The 15,630-nt window shown below is 29.0% G+C and overlaps 1 protein-coding gene across 1 annotated transcript in view; it reads left to right on the forward strand.

Annotated features, from left to right (window-relative positions):
* Positions 1 to 2,768: 2,768 nt before the first annotated feature.
* LOC102679821 overlaps positions 2,769 to 15,630 on the forward strand; it is a 96,311-nt gene continuing 83,449 nt past the window's right edge. The window contains exon 1 of the mRNA XM_031508911.1: positions 2,769 to 3,875. Coding sequence (XP_031364771.1) covers positions 3,485 to 3,875 — 391 coding nt within the window. The 5' untranslated portion in view covers positions 2,769 to 3,484. The remainder of the gene's footprint in view (positions 3,876 to 15,630) is intronic.

A 15,630-nucleotide genomic window follows, 5' to 3' on the forward strand; every position in this document is an offset into this window, starting at 1 on the left:
ATTTTTATTAGTTTTTTTAATTTGGCAAATGTGAAAAATGAAATGTTAGAAATAATGTTTTTTCTACATATTTAAAGAGAAGATGCAAAGATAAAAAGATTGCAAAATATTGAATTCATTGAGAATATTTTTCGATTTTTTTTGTTTTGTTGTCGAGAAGATTTTTTTTGAATGATGGAATTTATGAATACAATTTATGAAATTTAGTTTTTGAAAGAAAATTTAAGTAAAAATCATTTCATATTGAGAAAATTTTGAATAATAAAGTAATGAAATAATTTAATTTATAAATATATTTGTGAATAAAAAAATATTTTTATCGCGTTGATAAAAAAGAATCTTTGATCACCATAGAAACAGACAATTCAATGTTTCTACGAATAAATAATGTACTTGACAATGAAGAAGATCATTTTGTTTATTTATGCAAATGATGTTACATATCCTTGAGTCTTTTTAAACATGTGACTCCTAGAATCATCTGTTTAGCTAACTCTATATAAACTGTCTCATATAGAACATTTACACATTTCCTTAATGTTTGGGTTATTGAACAGAAAGCTACTATATTCGCGAAATATCTCGCATCAAAGAGTTACTTTTAACGATCTATTTATAAATTTCATCAGATTTCAAATACACACATTTCAATTAGAATTCATATTGAATAAGTAGAGAGTTGATTCGAGATGAAGAAAATTGAAGCTGATTCCTTCGTATTTTTATTCGTTTTAAACATTATCTATTTATTATTATCAAATCAATATCGATGAAATATTCTTTTGACCGTATAATTCTACACACGTACATTCGATTCGTAAATTAATATAACGAATGATATTTTTAAAATTATTCCATCTACCATATCTTCTTTTCTCTTTATTATTATTTTTTTTTAATTCTACAAATTATCAACTACAAATATTCACACTTCTTCCCCTTCAACTCGTAAACATTCATCCGACATTTCCATTTTCACATTATTATAGAATTTATTCCTCATTCCAAATGATCATAACTTTGACCATAAAAGCACGGATATCAGTAAGGATCGTTCGCAGGATTCGCACGAAAAATCGAACAGCTCTGAAAAGGTGAATATTTCAACGAGTTTGAAAAGTGAGTTTCTCCCTCGAAACGCGGTTGGACGCGTTTGACGGATCGATAAGGCAAGCGAAAGGAGGGAATTCGACTCGATCAAAGTTCCGTCTCACTATCAACATTGTCACGTTCGACGGCGGCGACGATGATCGGGATCGCGCGGTCGGAAAATGGAAACGGGGAATCAATCGGGGAATCGTGCACACAGGGGATGCTTGTTGATACCGATCACTTGTTTCTATCCTATCCGAATTTATATTCAGAATCGGTGTTCGAACGTGTAAAGTTTGAAAGAGACAAATGGCGCTGTGATCACGATATTGAGGATGAATTTAAATATATTTTTCTTTGTCTTGTGATGTAACATCCACGATTGCGTCAATTGTATTTTCTCGATTCGATGATAAATGGTAATAATTCGTTTAATTGATGAATCTTTGTAGATACTTTTTTTTTTGGTATAAGTCAAAAATTTCTTTTGATTATCATCTGATTATTTGATTATTAATTGATAGGAGATGTGAAAAAAAAGTTTTTTTAAAATTTAGAAAAAAGTATATAAATCAATAAAATGATAGAGAAATGAAAATTAGTTTAAAATTTTATTATCTATTAATATTTTTGTAGACAGAAAGTAGATAGTGAGATGATTGATATATAATGATTAAAATTTAAATAAACTGCAGATTACAATGAGCAGATTATTTTGATTTATTTTGTGATTTTCAAAGAGAAGATAAATTATTGTATAATAATATAATTCTAGAATATTAATAGGAATTTGAAATGTATTGTAAGTATTGTTTTTAATTACACACAGCGATGAGAAGTGTGTTATTAATTTTAAAAATGGAAATTATTACTTTTGAAATATATTAGAATTTCTATTTTTTTAATTTATTTTCTTTTCTAATTTATTGTCAGAAAAGGGGAGATTTTATGTTTAAGGAAATTATGTTTTAACAAATGAATGATGCAGTCAAAATTAAAAAAAAAATAAATAGATAAAAGGAATTTTTTGTATAGAAATTCGCGAATATCGTTTTAAAGGAAAAATAGATAGATATACAGAACATTTCAGTATTTCAATTTAAATGATAATTCAAACACACAAAAGACGTTAAAACGGTTCTGACAAGTGGTAAATTCGTAAGTCGATAGCATATGAGAAAACAGAAACATATGAGATATAACAGAATTTTCAATTTCAGTTATAATACGTGAAAGAGGAGAAAAAATTTAAAAGTTTAATTTTCAAATGGAAATAATAAAATTGATAAAAATAACTATAAAAAAATTTTTAATATTTGAAAAATAAATTTCGTTCTCTTTCTCTCTCTTTTCCATGAACGTTCAATTCTTACAAATATTATATTAAATGAAGAGAGATTATAAATTAATATATAAATTAATAAAATTTAATCGTTTATTTATAAATAAAATTGAAAGGCTGTTGAAATTTTATTTGACATTATTTAATTATTTAATTATTTAATATTTATTACATATAGAGATAATAGAATGATACAATTCAATATGTATGTAAGTTTACCTTTAATATAATATTATACTTGATATAATAATGATATAATATTATTAATTACATTAATTTCATATAAAATATTAATTAGATATATGATTGAGTATTGATAATTTAAGAATAAAATACCTACTAATGATAATTATATATTGAATACGAAATACGAGAACTGACATATTTATCGTGAAATTTGTCAAATATCAATTAAAAGCAAATGAAATTTCAAACGAGTAAATATCATCGATAAAAAATAACAAGTGTTACATATTTACAGTATATGATATTTATGTGATTATACATTTCAAACAATAATATAAATTAGAAAATTTCAAAATTAGAATCTCTCCTTCCTTCTCGCTTATAATAAATCATTAACCATCGTTAAAAATCACACCAAATCTCATTACACCAAAAAATCAACCACAAGAGCCATCATCTACTAAATATTTCTCCAAGAAAGAAAAAAAAATATCAAGTCAAATTGCAACAATAAACAAGATCCCAACAACCACAATTATCAAAAGTTCACATTTCAACTACCCCTCAATTAAAATCTCTCCTTTCTCTCGTCATCGAACAAAGCAACTCTAATCCAAATCATCGAGATTCAACAATCGCATCGAAATTCCAAGAAAACACTTCCTAGAAAAGCCTATCGACGTTAGATTAACGAAAAACAAAAATCTCTCCAGAAGGGTCACTCCAATGCATGATCCAATGGACTAACCCAGCCAAAACCGATCCAAGACGTCGACGCGGCCACATTCACGCAGATGCCCTCGATTTCACCAGAGAGGACCCAATAAAGACAAGCTATACCCAGATCAGCTGTCTTGTTGAGCGATGATCGACTCGTCGACGACGACGATCGATCGCGCGGATCCTCACGAGGCCGTGATCGACAGCTGTTACCAGGATCTTTTGCTGTTGGCGGCGAACGACAGCAGCGCGCTCTGCAACGGGTCAGGATTGGATGTACTGAACGACACCGATCTAGAGGTCGACTCCGTGAACGGGACACGATTGGACATTGACGGATTGAACAATTGGTGGGCGATGCTCGCGTTGGTCCTGGTATTGGGCACAGCAGCCGGGAATATTTTGGTGTGCTTGGCCATTGCCAGGGAGAGGAGATTGCAGAACGTCACCAATTATTTCCTGATGAGCTTGGCAATCACGGATCTGCTGGTCGCCGTGCTTGTAATGCCTCTTGGAATACTCACTTTGGTCAGAGGTAAGTGCTTGGGTAGGGGAGTTTGAAGAATAATCGAGTATGTTTGGAGCAATTAATGTTATTAGGAGACACACAGATTTTTATATTGGATTTTATGTTTTGCGCGATGACACGAATACAGAATTTGGTTATAAGCATCTAAATAATATAAAATCATAATTCAACGAAAGAAATTTTTTAAATGGATGAGAGCATCCAATGTATCGTTAGTAAGATCATTGTAAACGATATTCTTTTAGAAATCTATCTATTTATCGTGTAATTTACTTTAATGGTAAATTAAACCTATTAAAATTAGGAAAAATTTGAATCGGTATAACTTCGAAGATATTGATTTTCGATCAATGAATGAACGATCATTGGAAGCAGAGAACTTTCCTCTTTAAAACGCATTTTTATTTATCTCGATACGATTTCTGGTTTCCAAAATATCATGGTGTAAAGAAAAGGATAATTTTTAATCACTTATTATTTTTGTCCTTATCATTTATTCGGATTTTTGTTCATGCCTTGTTTTACTGACCTATTCCAAACTCCAAACTCGAGACACGGTTCTTGAGCATGCATATCAATGAATCCACTCATAATTTCAGCACTGTCTTAAGTACTATGAAATCTTTCAATCTTTATATCTCGAAAACTGATTAAGATATTGTGATCAAACAAAAAGAGTTTTCAATAATTTTCTCTGTTTTCTGAGTGAGTTTTAATTAAAAAATTTTTAATTTCTTCTCCCGTTTTTTACATGAAAATTCGGAATTTCTTTGTAACTTTTGTAACTTTGGGCTTGAATGCAATGATTTGTTGTGATGGAAAGTATATAAGAATATAATTTTATCTTTTATATATTAATTGAATTCATTTTTAATTACGTAAAAATTCGCAGCTTCAAAAATCTAGTTTCAAGAAAAAATAGTATGATCAGAAGACTTCTTTTTGTATTTGATATAATGTCGTTTATTTATAAGAATAAATTTATACAATTTAATGTCGTTTATTTATAAGAATAAATTTATACAATTTACAATTTTTCGTAATTGACACATTTTCATAGTGAGAAATGTCAGGAAGAACTGACAGTTGTTCATGTTTACTCGATATCTCCGGATATTCGATCTTCTTCCGGAATTCTGTCGCGAAGCAAGCAAACTTGGAATTCCTGTAGCTGTCAAATAGTTTTGACATTCTATACTATGGCTATCGTATCTATGACATCTTTAATAATAGTTATCTTATATAATATTAGATTTTTATTCTATCTATATAATATATAATAAATTTAATGGGACATAGATAATAATAATATTTATTATTATCTATGTCCCATTAAAATACTGAATATTAATTTATATATCATCTTTTAAGATGAATATATAAAATACATCTTAAATAAATTATGAAATTCTTAAATGAATAAATAATATATTCAAGAATTGTAATTATAATCCGTTTTGATTAATAATAATCAATATAAACTTATATAAATATATATAAATATATTTTATATATAATAATAAATATTATTATTATTTATGTCCCATTAAAATACTGAATATTAATTTATATATCATCTTTTAAGATGAATATACAAAATACATCTTAAATAAATTATGAAATTCTTGAATGAATAAATAATATATTCAAGAATTGTAATTATAATCCGTTTTGATTAATAATAATCAATATAAACTTATATAAACTTAAAAAATAAAGAAGAAGCAATTTTTAAAATACTTTTTTTTTTAGATAAAAAAGATTGATATCAAATCGTATATCTTTCAAAAGCATTAAATTTCGTTTGAAATGAAAACAAATTTGTTATTTCTGATGTCATCAACAACAAATTTATTTGCTATTTGCATATATTGATTTAAATAAAATTGAAAATTAATACGAATATTTTTAAAATAGATATCTTGCACCGCTTTCAAACTAAAATGTATTGACATCTTTTTAATAATTAAAAAATTAATTAGCTATGTAGATCTCATCTAGATAAAATTTATCGAGAATTGGAATATATAATACGAACACTTTTCGAAATTCATGGTAAAATTATTGTCCTCGTATGTTCTTTAAATATTCTATTCAGGTTTCTACCGCATTGCAGCCATTTTCATCGATACTTGAAAATATCTCGATAATGTATCGAAATCTTAAGAATATGCGTGTATCATCGATGAATACCAAAGTATTAACATATCTATATACATTATCTTCTTTAAGAAGATAGATAAGCTCGAGGTATATCGAATGTCTATGATTGTTTTAAATATTAGAAAACTATAAGACATAAGTCTACATTCAGGTAAAATTAATTTTAAAATTATACTATATTAATTTAAAAATTTCATTTTTCACTGTTTCTTAAAAAAAATAGAATGTAATTAATGATAGATAATCCGAGAAAAGTTTCTCAATGCAAAAGATTAAACATTCTGCATAATTATCGGCAAAGTTATCTTTCATCAAACGATTCCAATACTTCTTCTTCCAATAATGGCGAAATTTTCAGCACGATGGTCGCATTGGAATCCAAGTTTCCTTCGTAACCGAGATTACACGGAGATTAGGGGCTCGACGAAGATTCAGCAACGCACACGAGTCTATCTATGTGCTAGAGTTCCGGTGGCCACGTCACCCATTTCCGCTCTCCCATTTCTCAAACGAGAATCGATAGTGTTCCTTTTGTTTAAATATTGCCTACCATCCAGATCGAATTGTTTCGTTTCTCATTTTTACCAATCCGTCGGATGGATTCCATTGAATGATTCCAAGTTGGAAGAGAGAAAGAAAGAGAGAGAGAGAGAAAGTTCATTTTTACAGAGATCGACTTGGAGAATCAATTCTTTCGTGTGATTTTTTCTTTTTTTCTTTCTTTCTTGTTTTTTCTCTCCAAGTATTAAATTAAAAGTAGAGAACGGTTGAATTGAACAAAAATGTCAGAGTGTCGAAAATAATTTTAATTAACGAAAGAATGTTCAGCCAAATGTTGGTTGGTAAGGGTGTTGAACGAGTTTTACACATTATCTTGCGAATTGACTTGCAATAGTTTCATTATCCTCGAAAAAAAAAAATTGATGATACGATTTGTAGCATTATTTCTAACTATTTTTTCTCTTTATCAATATTCGATTCGTTTTTTTTATTTTCAAAAAAGTTTTTTAAATAAAAACTCATATAATTTTTATACGCCTATCTCGAAATATCTGTTACAAAGGAAATTCTGTTACAAGGAAGATGTAGTTTACTTATAAATGAGATCTAGTGGCACAAGTCCAAGACCATCTATTTCGAGGTTTTGGATCTAGACGATCTTCACAACTTTGCTCCCTTTGGATTACTTTTCCTCGTTTATAGCGAAGTTACACGAACATGGATTTTTCAATAGAATCAAACATAAACCGTTCAAGTTTTCAGTTTACCTTTCGAGACTTATATTTAGGCTCTTATGTAGATATCGCATAAAGATGCGAGAAACGATCCTCCAATAACAGGGATATATCGTAATCCTTTTAGAACTTGGTACAAAGCGAAACATGTATTAACGTTCAAAAAGGAATAAATAAAAATATTTGCCTCATTTCATTCTTTGAATTGGCTCCTTTCGATATTCCCCTTTGAAAGTGTATCAATATAACGTTTTTAATATCAACGGTCCATTGATGCCTGGTCAATCGTAATTTACAAAATTCGATATGCAAATCAATCGTAAAATATATATTTTTTTTTATCCGTGTATGATTTATTCAAAGGCAATAAAACCTTTTAGAATTTGTCCGACAAAGTGTAAATTTTGACGTGGGTTAAAAGTCAGATCCAATGTCTGGTAATGATTTAAACTATGAACTTAAATTTGAAACTATTTATGTGAAAAAAAACTAAATTATCCGTGAATAGTTTATCCTTTTGCAGCGAATTTTTCCTTTTAAAAATAGATGATCCCAGCCTTTTAAATGGTATTTTCCGCAACGTCGCGAGAAATCGTGATGGTAATTGCGCTTTTCTCGCAATCCTGCCGACTAATCCATTATGCATAAGAAAGCTTGGTCGACGACAAGCGATCTTTTGCTCTTCCACCTGTCACGCGAGAAAAGCGATCATCTGTGAACTAATTATCTGCAAACAATTCGAAAATTGACGTTTATAATCGATATTTGGTGACTCTCGTTCAATTTAAATCCGAATTTCTCGAACTTCCTGGCAAAATGATTTGCATTCAAATGATTTGCAAAACAATTTTAATGTTAAACGACGAATTACACTTGAAAATAATCACAAATATTTTTAATAATTCGAATTTATAATATAACTTTCGAAGGAATATATCTCTTCATCTTAAATTCGAATTTGTCAAAATTCCAAAATTTTTTCATTCTTTCACTTCTCAATTCATCCAAGAATAAATTTAAATAACGAACCAACTCGAATTATCGTATATTTTTCAAATTATATCATATATAAATAACTTGGACTTTTTCAATTCTTTACGACCAATTTTCAAAGCATTTTCGATTATGATGTTCCTCTTTAAAATTGCAAATTGCGACCACGAACCGTTCGAGTGGATATTCGAGTGGACCGTTAATTGGCAACAATTCGCTTGGAGAAGTCGATTAAAGAGGGATAAGAAACGATGACTTCGACGCAGGAAACGACAAAGAGAAGAATGGCGTATCCGTTTCGAGGCCTCGAAATTCCTATACACAATATAGGGAGAGTAATGTTAGTGGAAATGTAAGTGGCCAATTTGTACCATTCTCGTTCCTATTTTTGATCCATTTTCCAACTTGTTCCAACCTGAATGTTTTAACAATGTGATACAATTGGTCGCAAAGTATTTGACCATGTATGATATTTGGTGTTTCGTGTAAAATATTATACTGTCGAACCTCGAAATATTGGAAATATTGGAAAATATTGGAAGATGATAATTTTATTCGTTCTCTTCAGCTCAAAATTCTACGAGATGAAAATGAAATTTAATTTAAATCGAATTAAATTTGTTATATATTCAAATTAGTGAATATTACTTTTATCGACTGCACTTTCAATTTGGTTGTAAAAATATTTGGATATTTATCAAAGTTATTTTTTTTTAAGTTATTGCAAATAATGACATGACTTTTTCGTTATTTCAATTGTAAGATTTTATTTATAATTTTTTTTTATCTCTTTCTATATATAATCCCTTTCTTCTAATATTGAATTTTCAACGTTTTAAGGTATTGAGAGGAGGGAGTAACGTCTCGAAGCATTGTTTCGCTTTTCGAACAAATTTTTCATATTCCACGAACGCCTGTTCTATCGTTTTCGAGAAACTAAAGATGAAGGCTGAGCTCGTAAAAGTGTGGTGAAAAGGGGTCTGACAAGGAAAAGAGTGTGTGCATGAGGTGGAAAAGAAAAAAACTAGAAAAAGTGTAAAAGTAACAACGATAAGGGATGAATGGAGGAAAAAAAAAGAAGAAACGTGTAACGAAAGGGACAGGTTGAAATGAGGAAAAATTGTCTGCAACTTATGGCAATATTACGGATCGTCATCTTCGCATACTACTATCGTGTATCGTGGATAGTATCAGTCATATTTTTTTGTGCCACGTTCGAATTTTTATGGAAAATTCAATATTCGAAGTTGAAAGTGTATTGTTTGTAATGTCGTTCGAAATTTATGTATCCGTTTTATGACTGAAACTATAGAAGAATTTTCGATTTTTTACGTGAAAATTGCTATGAATTTTGTTTAAAAAAGAAAAAGAAAAATAATATTTTATTAAATAATTGCTCGCGAAATGAAAATATTTGCCTCTCGTTATTAGAAAAATAATAAGTCACATATTAAATTTTAGAGATGAATTTTCTTTTATCCTATTTCATTTTTTGATATACACAATTTGTTATTTATTCTAATACTTTTTTTTATAAGATTCAATTCCAATGCATTATTTATATTTGTTATTCAAATATAATGTAATCGAACTCTTCCTTCTTATCACTTTCTAACTCTTTCTTCTTTTTTTTTTTAGAATAAAAACCGGTATAACTAAGTAATTACGACGTACCATTAACAGAAAGAGCGATTAATCTTAATCATCAAAACTTTCAAACAGATTTTTCACAAGGATAAAAACCAAGATGAAACCAATTTTTAAACTTGGAACAAGCAACGCGAAGAATTCAGCAACAATTTAACAGGGAATCGATGATTTGCGGATAGTAATGCGTTTAGATGTCAGCGCATCGAAGCAGGGCCTTTACAGAATTTCGATCCAGACCAATGAGAATTCTCCCCACTGACACGGTTCGATAGCGACCCCCCTGTCCAAGTAGACAATCAATCCTGGATACCCATGGGGTGGCTCAATGCTTTCGAATAACAATTTAGCTGGAAATCTTTTGACAAAATCCACATATTGTGATTTATGTTTATGTCAAAATTTACGTCAGAAACAATCGATCCGTACATGATTTCCGTTTAGAAATTTAATTGCAATCCGTAACTTCGAATCAGAAAGAAGCGAGAAATTTTAATTGAATTTTATCTTTACTTTTTCTCCAAAGTGGCAAGAAATATTCAATGGAATCTGAAATCTGAAGTCTAGAGAATTTCTAGAGAATTTCAGGCCAGCTGTTAGATTCTTCGAACAGCAATTTTATTCGTGGATGAATAGTAGGAGAAAGAGAAAGGATATGAAGAAATAATCGTAAGATTTAAATCCAATCATTGCCTCGAATTCTAATAACGAGATACAAAATGACAAAGTGAGAAAGAATGGAAGAAGAAATGTCACTATTATCGATCCAATCGATCAAGAAAGAATCATAATCTCCTTCACTTTTTGTTGTTCAATCTCGTTAAAATTGGATTGGATTGAAGATTGCTCGAATGCAAAAATGCGGCCGCGTTGAATGATGCAACGATGATAAATATTTCGCAGACAATGCGCGGTGCAGAGGCACGAGGAAACCAGCCTTTGTCCGCGTTTCGTGGAATTCTCGCGCGCGTGCCTTTCGAGTGGGCGTGGAAAATTTAATAAACCGGGAAAGATCCACATCTCTGCAATATTTAACAATCGGTGCATCCTTCAACTTTGCATCTCGAGTGCCTCCTTCTCTCTCTCTCTCGCCTCGTATCCTCGTACAGTTTCTCTCTTTCGTTCTCCATCCGAATTTTTACTTTTATGAGAAGATGAAAAGTTTTATGAGGGGGAAGTCGTGTCGATTAAAGTTGCATCTATTACAGTTGTATATTTTTTTTGAACGAATATCAAATTGTAGAAAATTGTGTGATTCGAAGTAAAATTATTTAATCAGTGGTTACATCATTTGTAACTTTTAAAACTTCGATATTGATGGTAATAATATTTGTATATTTTTGCGACATTGTTTTATTTTGGAAAAAGAATAAGAATACTTTGCTTCTTTCTTTTTTTTAAATAAAATATAAACAATTCTTTTTCTTATAGCATTCTAAACGAATGATTTACATTGCAAATGATATGCTCATTGATATATCATTAATATGCAATCTAATATGCATTTGGTAACACTGGACATAGCACTGCATATTAAAAATATTATCCATGCCTCGATTTTAATATCTTTGAAATGTATTGTCAAAGTTATCATCCTATGTATATTTCGTAATTAGCTTTAATTTTCGAATTTTATATAAAAATATTTCCTTTAGAATAGAATTAGAATTTTAAATTAAATTCGAAGCAAATTCGAGTTAGATTTGAGTTCAATTTTTCTTAATAAATCTCTCAACGATTAACTCATAATTTTGATTAAAACAAATAAGCTAAGATTCGCGCGTTACTGGATAAAATTCTAAAATACATATTTTTCTTAAATTTCCTTACAATAGTATTCACAACGAGTTGAACGTTGAATAGGAATCAATAAATATTTCGGATTCAAAACATCCAGCCACGCAATTAATTTTCCATTTGTCCCTGATTCTATCCACCCCCTCGTTATTCCACGATCGAATCGTATGGTTAAACAACGCGTTACGCTTTTAACACGTGATTCATAATTTAATCGACCGCCCACGCTGGGTGGGCGTTTTCCATTCACTGTTTCTATACACGGAATACTTCATATCGTTCAATGTTTTAACTGGCAGGGACGCGTGAGTATTTTCGTTTCCAACTTTGTTGTGATACGATTGTGAGGAAAGGCTATGAATAGAATAATACGAATTCATCCTTTGCCGAAGGATACCATCTCTGCCTCGAGAATGACTCGAGTCAAAGGCGTTAAATTTTCTAAGGAAAGATACAAAAGATCTTGATTCCTTGAGACGAGGATTCTCGAGGATCTAAATCTTTCTTTTTGAAGAAATTTAATTCTTTCTTTCTTTCTTTCTTTTTTAACAGGTGGAATAACTGGTTAAAGTCTTGGAAATGTGTAAGAGTAAAGATATAATCGAGATTGTATCACTTATTATATAGTTTCTAACGATTAAGGAATGAATAAAAAAAATTGAAAGGAGGAAGAAGAAAAGTATTTCTTTATTCACCGATATACGCGCATAAAAAAAAGTTGAAATAAGTTTTTTCTACAATTTCTAATTACTATATTATAAAATAAAGAAATAAAAAGAGGAATCAGAAATTTCATTTTAAAGAAATTAACTTTTGCACGTTTAATTTAAAAGACAAGAGACAAGTTTTTTCATTAAAAATATTCGTATAACTTTAATTTTTTTCATTTCATCTTCATGTATTTCATCTACAGCTATAATTACGAAGAATAAAATCACAAAAAGATTCTTTCATGTTTCATAATTAAAAGGATCGAGAATAGAGAATGCTGTAATTATAATTGATCCCAATTTTTCTTAATTTTTAATGTCCCTTTAATCGAATTTTAAAATAAATCTTTAATTGGCGATAGAAGTAAGAAACAATTTATTTTAATTCAAAGTTGAATTATTTAAAATTGTTGTCGAATTGTCACTTTTATGTAAAATATACACATTAAAATGGTATGAAAAATATTCACGTGCATCCACTCGTTTACGTATTAACGTACGCTTAATTAGTATTCTGAAACACCACCCCTATAAGTATCAGTTCAAATATGCATGATAAATCTGATGCGTTCATTGTGACATTACGTATCGACCCACGACGAATTAATTTTCAATGGTGCGTTACACGAGGATGTTGAACACACAACAATTCGTAATATAATACGGGAATTCTAAACAAATTTAATCGGGCTGTAAATCGCTCTTGTGACAGTGTTGGACGATTACACTGTGTATCAAATTAATGAAATTCATCTGATTGCGTGGCTACCGATAAATAATTATGAACGTACGTGTTAGATTTGGGAGGGAATTTGATAATTATTTATGACACGATGAAAATTATATTATTACGAGGAGATAATTATTTTAAAAATTCGATACTTTTATATTAATCTCGCAAATTTACATATTTATTCAAAAAGTGTGATTGGATTATCGTATTATTAATAAAATTTGTGCGTGATAAAATTTTAAATTCTAAAGGAAAAATTTTTATCTCTCGTCATCGATTTTTTTATTGAAATATATTGTAAGAAGCATTATTTCGAATCTATTTTTCTTGAAAAATATTAAAATCGAATGTATAATATTTAATTAAAATAAAATAAGCTATATTGATATAATTTTCACGATTAATCCTTAATTATATTGGACCATGGATCATCATCACAATATTTTGTGTGCAGTTAAATAAGAGTAAATACAATATATATGCATTTTTTCAAGAAAAGTATCATTTATTTTCCACATACTACATAAAACATTGTCTTGATGGAAGCATTTCTACATCTTGATGTGATAAAAATTAGATTTTGATCTAAAATTAAATTTTAGAAATCATTGGAATGAATTTTAAATTTGACAAGAAGTCGAGTAAAAGTGTTGGGTCACGGTATACCTGACAAACATTTTGTGTATCCCAGTTGTTTGTTGAGGACGACAGGAAGCACAAGAGTGCACGGTTAATTGTAAATCGAAAGATGGCATGCAATCCACGTACAATATATCGAATACAGTGATTTTGATATTGGCCCGATATCATCCTATATCGATCTGCTGTTAATTTATGCTATAATCGATTGGAATGGTGCAAATCTGGAAAAGAATAACCTATTCATTCATTTTAAATTGAATAAATTAAACAGAAAAGAAAGATTCAAAATTTTTTTCCTTCTATAAAAATGACAAGAATAAAATATCGATCTCATCTTTACATTACTCGAATACTTTGGATATTAACAAATTTTAATCTAATAAACATTTTTATAATTCGAAAATATTATTGGAAAATCACCTATCGAATTTCTAATTCTTGATGCATTAAATCGCACAATTGGACAATATTCTCTCCAGGATTAAGAGAGTTCATCTGGAAAAAGTGAACGACAATCGACTAAGCTATTCAGACACGCAATTTCAATATAACGTCGATCCCGATTCGTTAATCGGATTCGTAAGTTGGAATTGCTACGTTAAGCCAGCAATTTGCCGTGGTCGAACGTTGATGATTAAGCTAATTAGCCTTTGGAATCACATTCTAAAATTTGTGAATCGATAGGGAACCGTCATGTATTGTATCGAGGGTTAATAATAGTAATCTTTGAATAAATTTTGGATAAATTGATACTCGAAGAGATAGAGAAAATCTATTATCCTACTTCTTCTGGAAGATATTAAAACAAATTTTTGTTTAGATAGATATTATCATAAGAATCAAATAATTATTCTTTTATTACATATTAATATTATAAATATGTTTAAAATGACTATTGCAAATTTGTTGTCGCATTTATAGAAAAATATGATATATAATATTTAAAAAGCAATAAATAATTAAAGAGATAAATAAGTAAAGAAATATATTAGGTACTAAAAGTATTAATAGTTAATAAACTCGTGGCGCTAGTATCGCATCACTTTGTCTTATAATGTCATCCGAGACATCGTTATTTGAAGTAATGTAGAATTTTTTAAAACTATTTATTATAAATTTTATTATATTCCATAAAAATATCGATAATTCTAAATATTTTCATCTCTTTAGAATTTTGATTGATTCTTACATGGAGTTTGGATTGAAATGAAATAGTATATGTTAATATTTCATGATCCAACATCTTTTGATTAGATTTTAAGGAATTAATGCTAATAATCTATGTATTATTCAAGACTAATCGTTGTATAATCATATAATCTATTCATTTTCTTGTCATTTAATCATTCCGTATTAAGTAGATAAAAAAGAACTGTGTTCCAGTTTAATTAATTCCAGATTTATAACCTTAGAAGAAAATTATCCATCCGACTTAATAGAAATGTAATAGATATTAAGCATTTATTCTAATCTTTTTGTTATAAAACAAAAAGATATTAAAAAATTTGTTGGAAAGTTCTAATCTTTCTTATTTGAATTCATCGTGTATAAATGTTGTTTTAAAATTTTTTTTTTTCGACTCATTCACAAATTATTATTATTATTCTCTGCCGAGGTATAAAAGTAATAGAAGTATCCTCGTTAAAAGTTTGACAGTGAATATATTGGTAGATAACATCATTTTCATGAATATTAAAAATAAACGTAATATTATTATTGTAGTAGAAAATTTGCATATTACTTTTGTGAACAATCATTTGACCTGCTACGTATTCATTACAAGTTATTTTACGTGCCACAGCATTTTCTAGATTAAAGATATTTATAAAAAAAAAAAAAAA

This window comes from Apis dorsata, unplaced genomic scaffold, assembly GCF_000469605.1.
Source record: "Apis dorsata unplaced genomic scaffold, Apis dorsata 1.3 scaffold_112, whole genome shotgun sequence".
Lineage (NCBI taxonomy): Eukaryota > Metazoa > Arthropoda > Insecta > Hymenoptera > Apidae > Apis > Apis dorsata.